An 18,007-nucleotide genomic window follows, 5' to 3' on the forward strand; every position below is an offset into this window, starting at 1 on the left:
TAGTATAAATTTTAAATTATAGGATTATGTGGGCAAAAATATAAAAAAATAATACTCCATTCATCCCCCAAATAACTTTCTAGTGGGGGACGACACATATTTTAAGGAAAAGTTATTCAATGTATTGATAGTGGAGAAAAAATATTATATTAATATTGAAATTGGTGAAAATGTGTTATAATTAATATTGAGAATAGTGAAAGGTTGAAAAGTAAAAATAAATAAAGTATTTTTAGTGGTGGGGTAATATCTAAAAATGGATAGAAAATTATTTGAGGGACGTCCCAAAAAGAAAATATAAGAAGTTATTTGGGGATAGGGGAAGCAATTTATATTTTAGTTAATTTTGCGGCTATTAAAAGAAAATTTTGAAGCTGTGAAAAAAATTGACACTTTCGGCAATTAGGCCGAAACTGGAAAAAGAAAAAGTGGTGCCCAATGAACTATAGCCCAATTGGTAATGGGCCTATGTAAATTTGAAACGTATATAGGCCTAATTTATTACCCTGCCACAATTTATTTGGGCCGACATAGTCTAAAACGGATACCAAAAATAATAATAGTAATAATAATAACATGATGTGTTCTAGCTAAATTTATTTGTTAAAAATATAAATGAGACCAGAAATAAGGAATCGCCTAACTGGGATTTTTTTTCGCTAAAATATGATGGTCCAATTGTGATAGTTGATGCATCAGGATGTAACTTTTCTATCTTTGTGTATTAATGGTAGCGGAAAAAAAAAAACAAATGAAAAAGCACAGAGATCCCATTTATAAGCCCAAATCCTAAGCCCTAATAAATGAATTTATCTACTGCTCTTCCAACAGAAGAAAGAAAACTTAGTCCGGTGCAGCGGCGCCGCCCTCCTCTTTCTCCTCCAGGTTCTCTTTCTTCATCTACATCGTTAAATTCTATAAACACTCCATCTTATTTGTGTTGGTATATTGAATCGTACTTTGTTAGATGTTTGATCTTTTGTTTTCAATGATGTATACTTTTTGTTGGGGTAATGGGATAAACTGCTTGTCATATCACTTGCCTTGTTTCTGTGGAATCAATTCTCGAGTTTGTTTTTCCTTGATTGTCGGTATGTCAGTGTTGCAAGTATTTATTCGATCGTCATTTCATTAAATACTGAATGTGGTTTGCAAAATCAGGTTGAATGTCTGATCAGTTATTTTGCTAATAAATTAGAGCATAGCTTAAAGAAGCAATACTACCAACAACTTGTTCAGCTCCAACAACACCAAAGGAAAAAACACTTAGCCTACATTTGAGGCATCAGATTAGTGACGATCTGTTCTCAGCTTCGCTTCTTCTTTTCAATGATGTATACTTTTTATTGGGAGTAATGGGATGAATTGTTAGTGATTGTAACTGTGTATTGCGCGCTATTTGGAGAGAGATTGGATTCTAGTGAGAAATAAATATTTTTTAAGAAAATTGTGTTTCTTCTTGATGTTTTGCCAGAGGTTTAACTCGTATTTGATTTTGCTTCAGATTATCACGTGTTAAATCTACAATTCAAAAAGAATGGGGTATACTAAGTATACTTCAAGGGATTTTCTTTAACATAGTAGTTTGTAATACTTGAACGTATTCGCGTAGAGTCCATGATTAAATGTTTTACTATTTAGAGACGTATCACTGATATGTGAATTTGTTGAGGATCCGAAACCGTAGTCAGCTGTAGTTGTTTGAAATATCAATATCGGTATAGTTTTGTTATATGGAAGATTTTTATGCTATATGGCAATTTGCATTTTTGATAGAGGACTTGTTTTCGTATTTGCTCTCTGGGCATAGAAGATTTTGCATCTTTTCTCCAGACATATATGTTTTTCTGTGAGATTTGATTTATGCATTTTTTTAAATGATTTTGGGACGATACAATTTATCTAAAATATGTCATTTAAATTGTTGTTGGATGTATCCTCTCTATAATATGTCAAACTATGCATTAGTTGCGTTTATGCAACTATGTCAAACTATGCATTAGTTGCATCTTTTCTCCAGTCATATATGTTTTTCTGTGAGATTTGATTTATGCATTTTTTTAAATGATTCTGGGACGATACAATTTATCTAAAGTATGTCATTTAAATTGTTGTTGGATGTATCCTCTCTATAATATGTCAAACTATGCATTAGTTGCGTTTAGCTGAATGCAACTTCTAGGTGGAACAATGCAGTATCTGAAGTCTTCTTAAGCACCTTGTACAGTGTGATTATGTTGGGGAGACAGGATTTCATGCATGATGGGTGTAACTTATAGCTGCGGAATGATGCATAGTCATCTTAAGCATCATTTACATATTATGTTTGGTAATCATAGACTTATTTGTATTCCTACTTATTCTTACTATCATCTCCAATCAGGTAAGGCAGCTTCACAAGATGGTGAGAGTAAGTGTTCTGAATGATGCTCTGAAGAGCATGTACAATGCCGAAAAAAGGGGGAAACGTCAAGTCATGATTAGGCCTTCATCAAAGGTCATCGTCAAGTTTCTTTTGGTCATGCAGAAGCATGGTATGACAATTTTTTGTAACATGAGTCTTCATTTTGAATTACTTCCAATTTGCATAAAATTGAACCTTCTGTTTATGGCATTTTCAGGATACATAGGAGAGTTTGAGTTTGTTGATGACCACAGGTCTGGAAAGATCGTAGTTGAATTGAACGGAAGGCTAAACAAGTGTGGTGTTATTAGCCCTCGGTTTGATGTTGGCGTGAAGGAAATTGAACCTTGGACTGCTAGACTCCTTCCTTCAAGACAGTTTGGTTACATTGTGTTGACTACATCTGCTGGTATCATGGATCATGAAGAAGCTCGGAGGAAAAATGTTGGAGGTAAAGTACTGGGCTTCTTCTATTAAGCAGGTGACGGCATGCCAGTAGCTGTCTATTGGTAGTGATTTTATTGTTGAGGTTGGAACAGCATAGGTGGAGTAGCTTTCTTTTTGGCTTCATGAGTGAAACATTTGAGGATTGTCTTCTTTATAAATTTTAGTGATTGTTTTATACTTGTTATAAATTGTGAGTTAATGCCCAAGTTATAAAATCACTGGTAGTGTAATTTGTGCTTCACGTGGCTGTTCTTTCTATATTGCACACAAAAATCTCGTGCAACATTTCCGCTGAATTTGATGGATAAATTGCAATACGACGAAACGAAACGAAAAACGGATGTACAGCGACGTCATTTTAACTATGTGTAATTTTGATTTGTTTTGTATTTTTACATAGCCTTGTCAGATTTCATGTCCCGTGAAAATTGTCTAGAGTTTAGATAGTTTGGGCACTTTATAAACAAGTAAATCATTTTGTTTGGATATTTTTTAAATGGGTTTATTTGAAAAAAAAAAAAAATCAAATCTGACCCAAATTTTGTTTCAAATATATTTTTATCAATCATTTAATTAGTACACGATTTTTCGATTTTTAGTGGAACAAATATATTCAAAATTTTATAATGACTAGAAAAATAACATTGAATGATTAGTTTTCACGCTACTTTAGTTTCTCAGTTAAATCTCCTACGACCGTGGAAAAAATCATGTCTAAGAGCATTGGCAACGCAGCTCCTCGAGTAAGGCAATTTCTTCGTGTATGGCGTTGCAATGGCTGTTTCCTCGAGCATTACTCGAGTGCTCGGGTAGCACTCAGCACGCGCCTCAAATAAATAAAAAATTATTTTAATTTCCAATGGCTGTTTTTTTTTTGTTTTTTTTTATTTTATTAAAGTTTTATGTAATATTTAGGATTTTATAATTAATGCAATTTAAATTTGAAATACATTGTGTTATTTAAATTTGAGCAATTAAATTTAAATGAAAAACATAAAATCAAAACTAATATTATCAAGTAGGCTTTCAAGGAACCCCAATGCAGCACTACCTACTCAATAACACAACCACTATCAAGTAGGCTATCAAGGAACCCCATTACGGATGCTCTAAGTCTGTAAATCATTTTGAATTTTTTTAAACGTGTCTATTTAGAAACAAACTCAAAAGTAATGTTATTATTGAAATGATTTATAAACCATAGCTAAAATCACATTATTAATGGTAATATACTACAAGCATAATGTTTATTGAGAGAGCGAAAAAAATAAGGCTGAAAATAATGTAGCAAGACGCATTTTATATATTTATTTATATCTAAATAAGTAAGAGTGATGGTTTGTTACGAGGACGACATCACATCTTTTAAATAAAACTTCACTAGTTTCCCTCTTAATTAGTCTTAGCCGCCCAAATTATATAATTACAAGATAAGATAAAGAATAGGGAAAACTAATCATATAAACCAAGTCCACTATTCCTACTAGATATACTAATTTCAGAACAACTCATTAAGAGGTTCCTTTTTACTTTGTTAAATTAAAAAATAGATAATCATGCAATGAAAAGCATCTTAGTCTAATCTAGAGGGCAAAAATGATTTAAAAACACGTTGGTGTTTGTTGTTTATCTCAAGGGAGTGGCCAAAGCATTTGTTAAAAGGAACAATATGGCCTTTTTTTCTTTCTTATCTTTAGTTTCAAAAATATAATAAGTAAGAAATAAGAAAAATAAAAATAAAAAAAGCTTTGTGGTTATAATTTGCTTAGAATTTTTGTTGGAATTAAATAATAATGTAAAATAACAAACCAAAACCGACCCCCAAGTCATGGTGTCACCCTCGGCTTGTTTGTGGGCGGTGTGCTATGAGAATTGTTGCTTTTGTTATGATCTCCATCACCAAAAGCTCTATTTTACCCATCGTTTAAATTTTTGGAGGAATTGTTTTGCTTGATGCGAAAAGATCAAATAAAATTAAAATTAATAACAAATTAATTTATATTATTTTTTATTTGCCTATTCTTTTTTTATTTGTATATTAATAACAAATTAATTTATTTGTTTATTCTATTGCTCAAAATAAATTCCCGAGAAAAAAAGCTTTGATTCTTCATTATCACAAGCGTATTTATAAGGTGACAGCGATGGATAATACCACGAATTTAAAAATTACTCGCTATTCATTAGTCCAGATGGTGGGTTTAAATATAAACTATTTTTTCTTTTCCTTTATTTGCGATATATAAATCCCCTTGAACAATCATTCGTGGACCCTCCCACCTCATGGTCGGCTATAATATATTGTGCCAGTTTAATATATATATATATATATGTGTGTGAAAGGTTTTATCAAAATAAATAAATTTTTACAAATAAATTAATACTACTCCCTCCCTCCGTCCCATTACAAATATCTGATTTTCCATAATGGGATGTCCCTTTACAAATGTCTCATTCCTTTTTTGGCAATATATTCTCTCCGTACCTAATATTTAAATAATTTCCACCACACTTTATCAACTTTCTATACATTTCTTAATCTCTGTGTCCAAAAGTAATGAAACATCTGTAATTGAACGGAGGAAGTATAATTTATGAATAGAAATATTCATTTAATATATTAAAATTTTGGACCATCCAGGATTCAAACTCGGGGCTAACATGCTTATTCAAGTAATTGTAGCATTTTATGCACAAGTATATGCACGAATTTATGATATACTCAGTAGAAAAATATTCATTTGCTAAGAAAGGCTATGAAATGATTGATCCATTAAAAGAATAAGGGTTTCCAAATGCGTGTTTAATTAATATCAACTGGTGGTTGTGTTTTTTGAGTTGGGATGAAAAATCAATTTTTACTTGATTCAATTAAAACTCCGTTTAAAATATCAATTCAATTTCACTTTCGTATGTTTGAATTGCAAACTCTGTGATGCCCTCACCGAGATGCTAGTGAACAACGGGTTGGAATGATTTTCTCCAAAATGCAAGTAGCAACGCAGTCATCATCGCCACATGTTATCCGTGTATGCAAAATTAAATAAAAAGTCAAGAAAAACCCAAAAAATGCAAATATTCGACCAATAAATTCAACTGGCAGTAATTGAAATAAAAAACATATGAATAGATAATAAAAGAATTTTGATAATAAGAAATCTCATAATGTGGAGTATAATGCGACGTGGCACGATGAGAAGAAATTGGAGGCGGCCTTTTAGACAGTGATGAGCAGTCGATCAAATACATAAATAGAAGCTGTGTTGAGGCACACCGGCCACATAAGATTCGCAAAAACCATAGCTCTTGAACCACATCAACACAGGCAATGCCGCTCGCTAGAATCACACTCGGATCTCCGGCCGAAGCCAGCCAACCCGACGCCATCAAGGCCGCCATCGCTGAGTTCATTTCTATGCTCATCTTCGTCTTCGCCGGCCAAGGCTCCGGCATGGCTTTCGGTAAGCTAAATCCTCACATGTGTTTGTGTATGTGTTGGATATATAATTAATAATTAAACATTTATCGCATCCTTCTCTCAACAGCCAAGCTGACGGACGGCGGAGCAGCCACCCCGGCCGGCCTTATCGCCGCTTCCATAGCGCACGCCTTCGCCCTCTTCGTGGCTGTCTCCGTTGGCGCCAACATATCGGGCGGCCACGTCAACCCCGCCGTCACCTTCGGCGCCTTCATCGGCGGCCACATCTCCCTCTTCAGAGGCATCCTCTACTGGATCGCCCAATTGCTCGGATCCGTAGTTGCATGCTTGCTGCTCAACTTCGCCACCGGCGGACTGGTGCGCCTCCGATCCATTTCTCCTAATCCTTCAAATTAAATTACTGTTAGGTTCATCTAATCTGACCATGCATGATCGCATTCGTGGATGCAGGAGACATCGGCGTTCGCGCTTTCAGCCGGCGTGTCGGAGTGGAACGCCGTGATCTTCGAGATCGTGATGACCTTCGGCTTGGTATACACGGTGTACGCGACGGCGGTGGACCCCAAGAAGGGCGACATCGGGACCATCGCCCCCATCGCCATCGGTCTCATTGTGGGCGCCAACATCCTCGCTGGCGGCGCATTTGACGGCGCCTCCATGAACCCGGCCGTGTCCTTCGGCCCGGCTGTGGTGAGCTGGACGTGGAATAGCCACTGGGTGTACTGGCTTGGCCCCTTGGTGGGCGCCGCCGTCGCCGCCCTTGTCTATGAGCTCCTCTTCATCAACCAGAGTGGCCATGACCAGCTCCCAACCACAGATTACTAACAAATTTATTTTCACCACCTCTGTTGTATTATCATGTATGCTATCACCAGCCTTGTTTCTATGGAATCCATGATTCTCAAGTATCTCATTCAATCATCATCTCATATTCTCATTAGATGCTGAAATTTGGTTTGCAAAATCAGTTTGAATGTCTGATAAATTATTTTGCTAATAAATTAGAGCATAGCTCAAAGAAGCAATACTACCAACAACTTGTTCAGCTCCAACAATACCAAAGAAAAAAACACTATGCCTACATTTGAGGCAGCAGATTAGTGACGATCTATTCTCAGCTTCGCTTCTTCTTTTCTTGTTTTCCAAGTTTCGATCGACGCTGCTTGAATAAGTGGAGGTAAAGTTTCAATGATGTTTGATCTTTTGTTTTCAATGATGTATACTTTTTGTTGGGGTAATGGGATAAACTGCTTGTCATATCACTTGCCTTGTTTCTGTGGAATCAATTCTCGAGTTTGTTTTTCCTTGATTGTCAGTATGTCAGTGTTGCAAGTATTTATTCGATCGTCATTTCATTAAATACTGAATGTGGTTTGCAAAATCAGGTTGAATGTCTGATCAGTTATTTTGCTAATAAATTAGAGCATAGCTTAAAGAAGCAATACTACCAACAACTTGTTCAGCTCCAACAACACCAAAGGAAAAAACACTTAGCCTACATTTGAGGCATCAAATTAGTGACGATCTGTTCTCAGCTTCGCTTCTTCTTTTCAATGATGTATACTTTTTATTGGGAGTAATGGGATGAATTGTTAGTGATTGTAACTGTGTAATTGCGCGCTATTTGGAGAGAGATTGGATTCGAGTGAAATAAATATTTTTTAAGAAAATTGTTTCTTCTTGATGTTTTACCAGAGGTTTAACTCGTATTTGATTTTGCTTCAGATTATCACGTGTTAAATCTACAATTTAAAAAGAATGGGGTATACTAAGTATACTTCAAGGGATTTTCTTTAACATGGTAGTCTGTAATACTTGAACGTATTCGCGTAGAGTCCATGATTAAATGTTTTACTATTTAGAGACGCATCACTGATATGTGAATTTGTTGAGGATCTGAAACCGTAGTCAGCTGTAGTTGTTTGAAATATCAATATCGGTAAGGTTTTGTTATATGGAAGATTTTTGTGCTATATGGCAATTTGCATTTTTGATAGAGGACTTGTTTTTGTATCTTCTCTGTGGGCATAGAAGATTTTGCATCTTTTCTCCAGACATATATGTTTTTCTATGAGATTTGATTTATGCATTTTTTTAAACGATTCTGGGACGATACAATTTATCTAAAATATGTCATTTAAATTGTTGTTGGATGTATCCTCTCTATAATATGTCAAACTATGCATTAGTTGCATTTAGCTGAATGCAACTTCTAGGTGGAACAATGCACTATCTGAAGTCTTCTTAAGCACCTTGTACAGTGTGATTATGTTGGGGAGACAGGATTTCATGCATGATGGGTGTAACTTATAGCTGTGGAATGATGCATAGTCATCTTAAGCATCATTTACATATTATGTTTGGTAATCATAGACTTATTTGTATTCCTACTTATTCTTACTATCATCTCCAATCAGGTAAGGCAGCTTCACAAGATGGTGAGAGTAAGTGTTCTGAATGATGCTCTGAAGAGCATGTACAATGCCGAAAAAAGGGGGAAACGTCAAGTCATGATTAGGCCTTCATCAAAGGTCATCGTCAAGTTTCTTTTGGTCATGCAGAAGCATGGTATGACAATTTTTTGTAACATGAGTCTTCATTTTGAATTACTTCCAATTTGCATAAAATTAAACCTTCTGTTTATGGCATTTTCAGGATACATAGGAGAGTTTGAGTTTGTTGATGACCACAGGTCTGGAAAGATCGTAGTTGAATTGAACGGAAGGCTAAACAAGTGTGGTGTTATTAGCCCTCGGTTTGATGTTGGCGTGAAGGAAATTGAACCTTGGACTGCTAGACTCCTTCCTTCAAGACAGTTTGGTTACATTGTGTTGACTACATCTGCTGGTATCATGGATCATGAAGAAGCTCGGAGGAAAAATGTTGGAGGTAAAGTACTGGGCTTCTTCTATTAAGCAGGTGACGGCATGCCAGTAGCTGTCTATTGGTAGTGATTTTATTGTTGAGGTTGGAACAGCATAGGTGGAGTAGCTTTCTTTTTGGCTTCATGAGTGAAACATTTGAGGATTGTCTTCTTTATAAATTTTAGTGATTGTTTTATACTTGTTATAAATTGTGAGTTAATGCCCAAGTTATAAAATCACTGGTAGTGTAATTTGTGCTTCACGTGGCTGTTCTTTCTATATTGCACACAAAAATCTCGTGCAACATTTCCGCTGAATTTGATGGATAAATTGCAATACGACGAAACGAAACGAAAAACGGATGTACAGTGACGTCATTTTAACTATGTGTAATTTTGAAATGTTTTGTATTTTTAGCCTTGTCAGATTTCATGTCCCGTGAAAATTGTCTAGAGTTTAGATAGTTTGGGCACTTTATAAACAAGTAAATCATTTTGTTTGGATATTTTTTAAATGGGTTTATTTGAATAAAAAAATAATCAAATCTGACCCAAATTTGGTTTAAAATATATTTTTATCAATCATTTAATTAGTACACGATTTTTCGATTTTTAGTGGAACAAATATATTCAAAATTTTATAATGACTAGAAAAATAACATTGAATGATTAGTTTTCACGCTACTTTAGTTTCTCAGTTAAATCTCCTACGAGCGTGGAAAAAATCAAGTCTAAATCTGTAAATCATTTTGAATTTTTTCAAACGTGTCTATTTAGAAACAAACTCAAAAGTAATGTTGTTATTATTGAAATGATGTATAAACCATATCTAAAATCACATTAATGGTAATATACTACAAGCATAATGTTTATTGAGAAAGCGAAAAAAATAAGGCTGAAAATAATGTAGCAAGACACATTTATATATTTATTTATATCGAAATAAGTAAGTGATGGTTTGTTACGAGGACGACATCACATCTTTTAAATAAAACTTCACTAGTTTCCCTCTTAATTAGTCTTAGCCGCCCAAATTATATAATTACAAGATAAGATAAAGAATAGGGAAAACTAATCATATAAACCAAGTCCACTATTCCTACTAGATATACTAATTTCAGAACAACTCATTAAGAGGTTCCTTTTTACTTTGTTAAATTAAAAAATAGATAATTATGCTCTTTTCTTTTGTTGTTTGTTGCATGTGTTGAGTCTGTTGCTCTGCTCTGTCCTGTGTTTGCTTGCTCTGCATGTTTTCTCTTACTCTGTTTGTCTGGTTTGTTGTGAGTCCTGCTTCGATCTGTTGTCTTGTGTCTTGTTCTGTGGTTTTCTTTTCTTGTGTGTTGTGTGTGTGCTCTGCTGAGTCTGTTGAGTCTTCAATGATAACTCCTTTGGGTTTGAGAATTGGTGATTTCCCTGGGTTGGTCTCTGTGGTCTGAGACTCAGTTAAATATTCTTGATATTTCTCTCACCCTCTCTTGTCTTGACTTTGTGGCAGATAAGAGTAAAAATTGGGGCTGTGATGATAACTCCAAATCAATGGCCGGCCCTTCCCTGGTGACAGAATGATCAATGTGCCAAAGGTGGATATGTGAGGTTGGCCCATTTCTCATTCCTTCTCCCTTTCTCTTCAGGGCCCAGGACCGAGCCCACTCACTTATCCCAGCCCATTCCCAAACCCTAGCCCACTTCTCTTTCAGATATACCCCGCCGCTCTCTATCTCAGACTCCTCGAATTCTCCATCTTCCACCGCCCTTTTACCTTGGTTACTACACCGCCTTCAATGGCGCCCCCTTTTACCGTTGCTGTTACTTCCCTTATATCCCTGATGCTCTCTCATACTGGGATAACGTATTATTGAGGATTGAAAGGCTCTGCTATTCCTTTGTGGTTGATTCCTTGATAATACGGGATTCCCCGTGTGGGTGGTGGTATCACCGGGCTTTCCTGACCATCGGAGCCCTGATTGGTGGTTACCTGAGAAAGGTCTGAGCCGCCGGAGTTCTGTACTTGGCTCCTGCTGTTGGCGGTTCTATTGAGATCTGAGAAGCTGCTCCGTTTGTCCATCCCTGGTCTTGATCATTCAGCTGCCGGAAGGGTTGCTGAATTCAAGGGGAAAATCTGAGCCCCTGTGTCCCGAGGACACCTTTTCCCTTTCTCTATCTTTCTTGTTATTCTTATCTCTGACTTTACCTTGTTCCCCCTTTACTTGCTACTTGTCCTTGTGTATTGCAGAGGAGTGAAGAAGAGCAGAGGAATCGACATCAGCAGAGTCAAGCTCCAGCGGACTTGTGCCAGTGGAGTCGTGTGCCAGAGGAGTCCCCGCTACCAGAGGACTCACCGTCCTCGCTGCCAGAGGAATCGAGTTCCCGCTGCCAGAGAAGTCGCGCACCAGAGGAGTCCAGCGCAGAGTAGTCCAACTGCCAGAGAAGTCCCCGCTGCCAGAGGAGTCGGAGCTCCCGAGCAGAGAAGTCGCCTAGAGTCTGGAGAGCAAACCAGAGAAGTCACTTCGCCCGAGCAGAGAGATCGAGCAGTTCAGTCCAGAGAAATTGAGTCTCCAGTGCAGCGCATTCTACGGTCTTCAGAGAAGAAGAAGACGAAGATTAAAGTGCTTGAGCACGAGTGGGAAGACAGGAGGTTCGGGAACCAAGAGGTGTAAACCTGGCTAGGCGAAAGTTACCCAACAGTGGTATCAGAGCCACGGTGACCTAGCCAGGGCACCCTCCGAACACATCTTTCCCACCCCGCCGCCCTTTGGCTGCGCCAATTCGCTCCCGACGAGCAAGGATTGTGGTAAGTCCGGCTCTTCCGCCTGAAGAGTTCGGCTCTGGTAAAGTGGCTGTAACCTTTGCTCCTAGATTTAGGCTTGGTCAAGGTGCTGCTTTTGTTTTCTCTTTTGGTATCTTGCGTTCCTGAGGTTTTTTGTTTGCTTCCGCTTGTTGACATCTTAACTCGATAATCCCTTGGCTTTTCAAACCAAGTTAGATCTCCCTTGTAGTTGGTCCAGTTCGTCTGGATTCTCCTTTAAAGGAGTCTCCTCGTGCGAGTAACCTGGAAAGCAAGGAAGAAAGGGATTTATCCAGTTGATTGTCTGTGTTTTGCTTTCGTGTTTTCTTTTACTCTGTGTTTGTGTTCTCTGAAAAGGTCTGTGTGCCTTGAAAAACTCTCTTGGATTGAGAGTTTGTGGACTGAGTTAGTCCCCTTGGAACCACTAGGGTGACCAGTGCGAACCTTGCTCCACAGATCAATCTGTGCTGAGATCTGGGCTCTCCACTGCTCTTTAACTCTAGGTGGATCTTCTTCAGGTCAGTTCTGACCTCCCTTTGCCGTGTGCTTCCTCTGTGTCTTTGCTCTTTGTGTTTTCTTGCTTGTTGCATCTGCATAACCATGAACAACATGCATGTAGCGCCATTCAATGGCAGAGATGATTTTCATGACTGGAAAATCAAGATAGAATGCATTCTTGTAAAGGAAAAGGTAAAAAGGGCTATAACCACTAAGATTGATGAGACTGTTACTGATGTTAAATTGCATGAGATGAATGATAGTGCTAGGGCCACTATCTTGTTAAACTTGTGTAGCTCTGTGGTTAGAAAGGTGTCTCATCATGAATGTGCTAAAGATTTGTGGGATGATTTGAACTCCATATATGCTGCACCTACTGAAGTGTCAACTTGGTCTTTGCAAAATCAATTTATGTCATTTCAAATGGATTCTTCTAAGGATGTTGATACTAACATGGATATTTTCAACAAACTGTTGCATGATTTAAAACTTGCTGGAGATGACTCCATTGAGAAATATGCTCCCCAAATCCTTTTAAACTCCATACCCGAGTCTTTTTCTGAAGTTAAGTCTGCTCTGAAATATGGTGGGTCAAAAGTCACTTGTGAAATGATCACCAATGGTCTTAAGTCTAAAGAGAGTGAACCGAAATTGGTTAAGTCTAAGCCTCTGCATGGTGAAATTCTTTATGTGAACAAGAACCAACCCCAGAACTTCAATAGGGGTCAGAACCTTGATAAGTCTAAGGACATGAGACCTTACCATCATAAGGCTGAGCCTAGTGGTCAAAACCAGAACCAAAACTCTGACCAAAAGCAAAGGAAGGTCTGCTGGAACTGTGGAAAACCTAGTCACTTTATCAATAGGTGCAAACTCCCTAGGCAGAAAAGGCAACCTGTCCCTGAAGAGCCTAATCAAAGTGCCCATAATGTGTATGAGGATGACTGTGTTTATATGATGCATGATTATGATTTCCAGTTCATCAGTTACTCAAATGCTATTTCTAAAAACATGAGTTCTAGTGAATGGCTCATTGATTCTGGCTGCACTTTTCATGTCACTCCTTTTGAGCATATGTTTCATAATCTTCAACCTGTTAAGTCAGGGCATGTTGCATTGGCTGATGGTCAGAATTGTGAAATCATGGGGAAGGGTGATGTATGTTTAAAATTTGAAAATGGAAAGTGTCTCACTTTAACTGAAGTCAGATTTGTTCCCAATTTGAAGTTCAGTCTGTTGTCTGTGTCTCAGATTGCTGATAACATGATAACTGGATCTGTTGATCACTTGAGCTTTCAGTTTAAAAGGGATTCTGAACATTACTTTTCTGCACTTAGGAAGGGAAATCTATATGTTGTGCATGCTGAATCTGTGCCCTTACATGCTGTAAACGTGGTTCATGATGATAAGTCTGCTCTTTGGCATGCTAGACTAGGTCATATAAGCAATAAAGACATGGATATTTTGAAAAAGGTTGGTTCTTTTGGAGATGACAAGATCTCTGACATCACTTTTTGTGAACCATGCATTTTAGGAAAGCATCACAAGTCTGCATTCCCCATTTCTGTTCCCTGTCCCAGAAAACATGTTAGCACTGAAATACTTGAGTATCTGCATGCTGATGTCTGGGGTCCTGCAAAGGTGCCCACCCATGGTGGGAATGTGTATTTCTTGTCTGTAATAGATGATTTTTCTAGTAAAACTTGGGTGTTTCTTATGAAAAACAAGTCTGATGTGTTTGATAAACTGTCTAAGTGGGCTGTTCAGATTCAAAATCAAACTAGAAAGAGCATCAAATGCATTAGAACTGATAATGGCCTTGAATTTTGTAATCAGTCCATGGATAGATGGTGTTCTGAGTTAGGCATCATTAGGCATAAGTCTGTCCCATATACTCCACAGCAAAATGGAGTTGTTGAGAGAATGAATAGAACTCTCCTTGAGAGAGTTAGGAGTCTTCTTGTTGCATCTGGTCTGTCCAAGCATTTTTGGGGTGAAGCCCTTATGACTGCTGTCTATCTGATCAATAGGTCTCCTTCTGTGCCTTTACTTGGTAAATTACCTGAGTCTGTATTCTGGAATAAGCATGTATGCTTGAAAAACCTGAGAGTTTTTGGCTGTGCTGCATATGTGCATCAAAATCTTGATAAACTTGAGCCTAGGGCTAAGAAATGCATCTTCCTTGGATATCCTGGAGGGGTTAAAGGATATAGGTTGTGGGATAGATCTGTACCTGGGTTCAAAACTTGCATCAGCAGAGATGTTTCTTTTAATGAGCTGAGTTTTCCATGTTTGCTGAATTCCTCACATTCTGCTGCTCCAAGTGAGGTGGAGAACCTGAATGCTTATGATGCTGCCAGATATGAGTTTATGTATACTCCTGTGATTCCTTGTGAGGTGGAACCCGAGCCAAACCCTGAACCTACTCCTCCCCTTGATCCTGTAATTCCTGAACCTATTGTGAATGAACATGATGTACAAGAGCCTGTTCTAAATGATGTGCCTGTGAATAATGATTACCAACTTACAAGAGATAGAGGAAGAATGCATGTTAGGCAGCCTGCTAGGTTTGATGATTACAACATGTCCATGTATGCCAATGTGGATCAGACTGAACCTTGTTCTTATTCTGAAGCTGTTAACTCTGATGAATCTGCTAAATGGTTGACTGCTATGGAATCTGAAATGAACTCTCTGCATAACAACAATACTTGGATTTTGGTCCCTAAACCTGCTGACTGTTCTATTGTTGAGTGCAAATGGTTGTTTAAGATTAAAAATGAGGTGGAAAGTGTCAGATATAAGGCTAGACTTGTTGCTAAAGGTTTCACTCAAAAGGAAGGCATTGACTACAATGAAATATTTGCTCCTGTTGTGAAATTTACTACTGTGCGAATTATGCTTGCTTTATGTGCTCATTTCAACTGGGAATTGAAACAAATGGATGTCACTAATGTCTTCTTGCATGGTGAATTGGAAAATGACATTTACATGAAGCAGCCCGAGGGTTTTGTTGACAAGAACTTCCCTGACCATGTGTGCCTCCTCAAAAAGTCTTTGTATGGTTTGAAACAGTCCCCTAGGCAATGGAATTTAAAATTTGATCAATGCATGAAAAGCTTGAACTTTGCTAGAAGCAGTTTTGATCATTGCTTGTATCATTTGGGTGGTAAGTCTCCTGTGTTCTTGCTTTTGTACGTTGATGATATGCTTATCCTTGGTCCCTGTTTGAAAACTATACAGCATGTTCAAAAGTGCCTTTGTGATATGTTTGACATGAAAGACTTAGGTGATGCCAAGAAAATCCTAGGCATGAGCATAGAAAGAGATAGGGAGAACTGCACCCTTTTGTTGCATCAATCTGAGTATGTGAATCAAGTCTTGCATAAGTTCAACATGTTTAATTGCAATCCTGTTAGTGTACCTCTTGGATCCCATTTTGAGCTTAGTAAGAAGCAATGTCCCACCTCTGGCACTGATCTTGAAGAAATGAGAAATATCCCGTATGCTAATGCTATAGGCTCTGTTATGTACTTGATGATTAGCACTAGGCATGATATTGCTTATGTTGTTTCTTGTTTAAGCAGGTACATGTCAAATCCTGGCCTCCCTCACTGGGAAGCTATGAAATGGCTATTTAGATATCTGAAATCTACTATGAAACATGGTCTGCTTTTCTCCAAGTCTAACAATGGTGTGAAATGTGTTGGTTATGTGGACTCCAATTATGCTAATGACAGAGATAGTAGGAAGTCTTCTACCTCATATGTGTTTACTTTGTGTGATGCTTGCATTAGTTGGAAGTCTCAGTTACAAGGCATTGTGGCCATATCTACTACTGAATCTGAATATATAGCTGCTACTGAAGCTGTGAAAGAAGCAATATGGTTAAATGGTGTGCTCTCTGAGATTAATTTTGTTGATGATAAACCTGTGCTTTTCTCTGATAGTCAGTCTGCTATACAACTATGCAAAAATCCTGTGTTCCATGATAGAACTAAACACATTGATGTCAAGTATCATTTTATCAGAGATGTTGTGGAAAGGGGTGATGTCATTCTGAACAAGATTCCCTCTGAGTTCAATCCTGCAGATATGGGCACTAAGTGCCTACCAGTTGCAAAGCTGGAATCTTGCAAAAGGACTTTGAACATTGGGCCAGGATGATCCCTCAGTGTTTTTTGTAACAAGTTCAGCCTTTGTGGCTGCTTGTTTTCTGCTCTTTCCTTTTGTTGTTTGCTGCATGTGTTGAGTCTGTTGCTCTGCTCTGTCCTGTGTTTGCTTGCTCTGCATGTTTTCTCTTACTCTGTGTGTCTGGTTTGTTGTGAGTCCTGCTTTGATCTGTTGTCTTGTGTCTTGTTCTGTGGTTTTCTTTTCTTGTGTGTTGTGTGTGTGCTCTGCTGAGTCTGTTGAGTCTTCAATGATAACTCCTTTGGGTTTGAGAATTGGTGATTTCCCTGGGTTGGTCTCTGTGGTCTGAGACTCAGTTAAATATTCTTGATATTTCTCTCACCCTCTCTTGTCTTGACTTTGTGGCAGATAAGAGTAAAAATTGGGGCTGTGATGATAACTCCAAATCAATGGCCGGCCCTTCCCTGGTGACAGAATGATCAATGTGCCAAAGGTGGATATGTGAGGTTGGCCCATTTCTCATTCCTTCTCCCTTTCTCTTCAGGGCCCAGGACCGAGCCCACTCACTTATCCCAGCCCATTCCCAAACCCTAGCCCACTTCTCTTTCAGATATACCCCGCCGCTCTCTATCTCAGACTCCTCGAATTCTCCATCTTCCACCGCCCTTTTACCTTGGTTACTACACCGCCTTCAATGGCGCCCCCTTTTACCGTTGCTGTTACTTCCCTTATATCCATGATGCTCTCTCATACTGGGATAACGTATTATTGAGGATTGAAAGGCTCTGCTATTCCTTTGTGGTTGATTCCTTGATAATACGGGATTCCCCGTGTGGGTGGTGGTATCACCGGGCTTTCCTGACCATCGGAGCCCTGATTGGTGGTTACCTGAGAAAGGTCTGAGCTGCCGGAGTTCTGTACTTGGCTCCTGCTGTTGGCGGTTCTGTTGAGATCTGAGAAGCTGCTCCGTTTGTCCATCCCTGGTCTTGATCATTCAGCTGCCGGAAGGGTTGCTGAATTCAAGGGGAAAATCTGAGCCCCTGTGTCCCGAGGACACCTTTTCCCTTTCTCTATCTTTCTTGTTATTCTTATCTCTGACTTTACCTTGTTCCCCCTTTACTTGCTACTTGTCCTTGTGTATTGCAGAGGAGTGAAGAAGAGCAGAGGAATCGACATCAGCAGAGTCAAGCTCCAGCGGACTTGTGCCAGTGGAGTCGTGTGCCAGAGGAGTCCCCGCTACCAGAGGACTCACCGTCCTCGCTGCCAGAGGAATCGAGTTCCCGCTGCCAGAGAAGTCGCGCACCAGAGGAGTCCAGCGCAGAGTAGTCCAACTGCCAGAGAAGTCCCCGCTGCCAGAGGAGTCGGAGCTCCCGAGCAGAGAAGTCGCCTAGAGTCTGGAGAGCAAACCAGAGAAGTCACTTCGCCCGAGCAGAGAGA

General features: G+C 38.7%; 3 protein-coding genes across 4 annotated transcripts; all 3 read left to right on the forward strand.

Annotated features, from left to right (window-relative positions):
• The first annotated feature begins 646 nt into the window (after positions 1 to 646).
• Positions 647 to 3,092, forward strand: LOC131000749 (40S ribosomal protein S15a). Its single transcript, XM_057926810.1, has 3 exons — positions 647 to 885; positions 2,384 to 2,534; positions 2,622 to 3,092. Exons 2-3 carry the CDS (start codon positions 2,402 to 2,404, stop codon positions 2,879 to 2,881), a joined length of 393 nt encoding a protein of 130 aa, XP_057782793.1. The 5' UTR covers positions 647 to 885; positions 2,384 to 2,401; the 3' UTR covers positions 2,882 to 3,092.
• A 2,884-nt stretch (positions 3,093 to 5,976) lies between these two features.
• On the forward strand, positions 5,977 to 7,208 carry LOC131000750 (aquaporin TIP1-2-like). The gene is made up of 3 exons (XM_057926811.1): positions 5,977 to 6,312; positions 6,397 to 6,647; positions 6,741 to 7,208. Exons 1-3 carry the CDS (start codon positions 6,180 to 6,182, stop codon positions 7,113 to 7,115), a joined length of 759 nt encoding a protein of 252 aa, XP_057782794.1. The 5' UTR covers positions 5,977 to 6,179; the 3' UTR covers positions 7,116 to 7,208.
• Positions 7,209 to 7,330: 122 nt separating this feature from the next.
• Positions 7,331 to 9,416, forward strand: LOC131000751 (40S ribosomal protein S15a). Of its 2 annotated transcripts, none has more exons than XM_057926813.1 (3): positions 7,331 to 7,467; positions 8,708 to 8,858; positions 8,946 to 9,416. In XM_057926813.1, the coding sequence occupies exons 2-3, from the start codon at positions 8,726 to 8,728 to the stop codon at positions 9,203 to 9,205; spliced, it is 393 nt and encodes a 130-aa protein (XP_057782796.1). In that variant the 5' UTR covers positions 7,331 to 7,467; positions 8,708 to 8,725; the 3' UTR covers positions 9,206 to 9,416. The 2 variants fall into 2 exon arrangements, with proteins under 2 accessions (XP_057782796.1, XP_057782795.1); XM_057926812.1 differs by lacking the exon at positions 7,331 to 7,467 and adding an exon at positions 7,742 to 7,848.
• Positions 9,417 to 18,007: the final 8,591 nt, after the last annotated feature.

The sequence above is a fragment of the Salvia miltiorrhiza genome, chromosome 8 (assembly GCF_028751815.1).
Source record: "Salvia miltiorrhiza cultivar Shanhuang (shh) chromosome 8, IMPLAD_Smil_shh, whole genome shotgun sequence".
NCBI lineage: Eukaryota > Viridiplantae > Streptophyta > Magnoliopsida > Lamiales > Lamiaceae > Salvia > Salvia miltiorrhiza.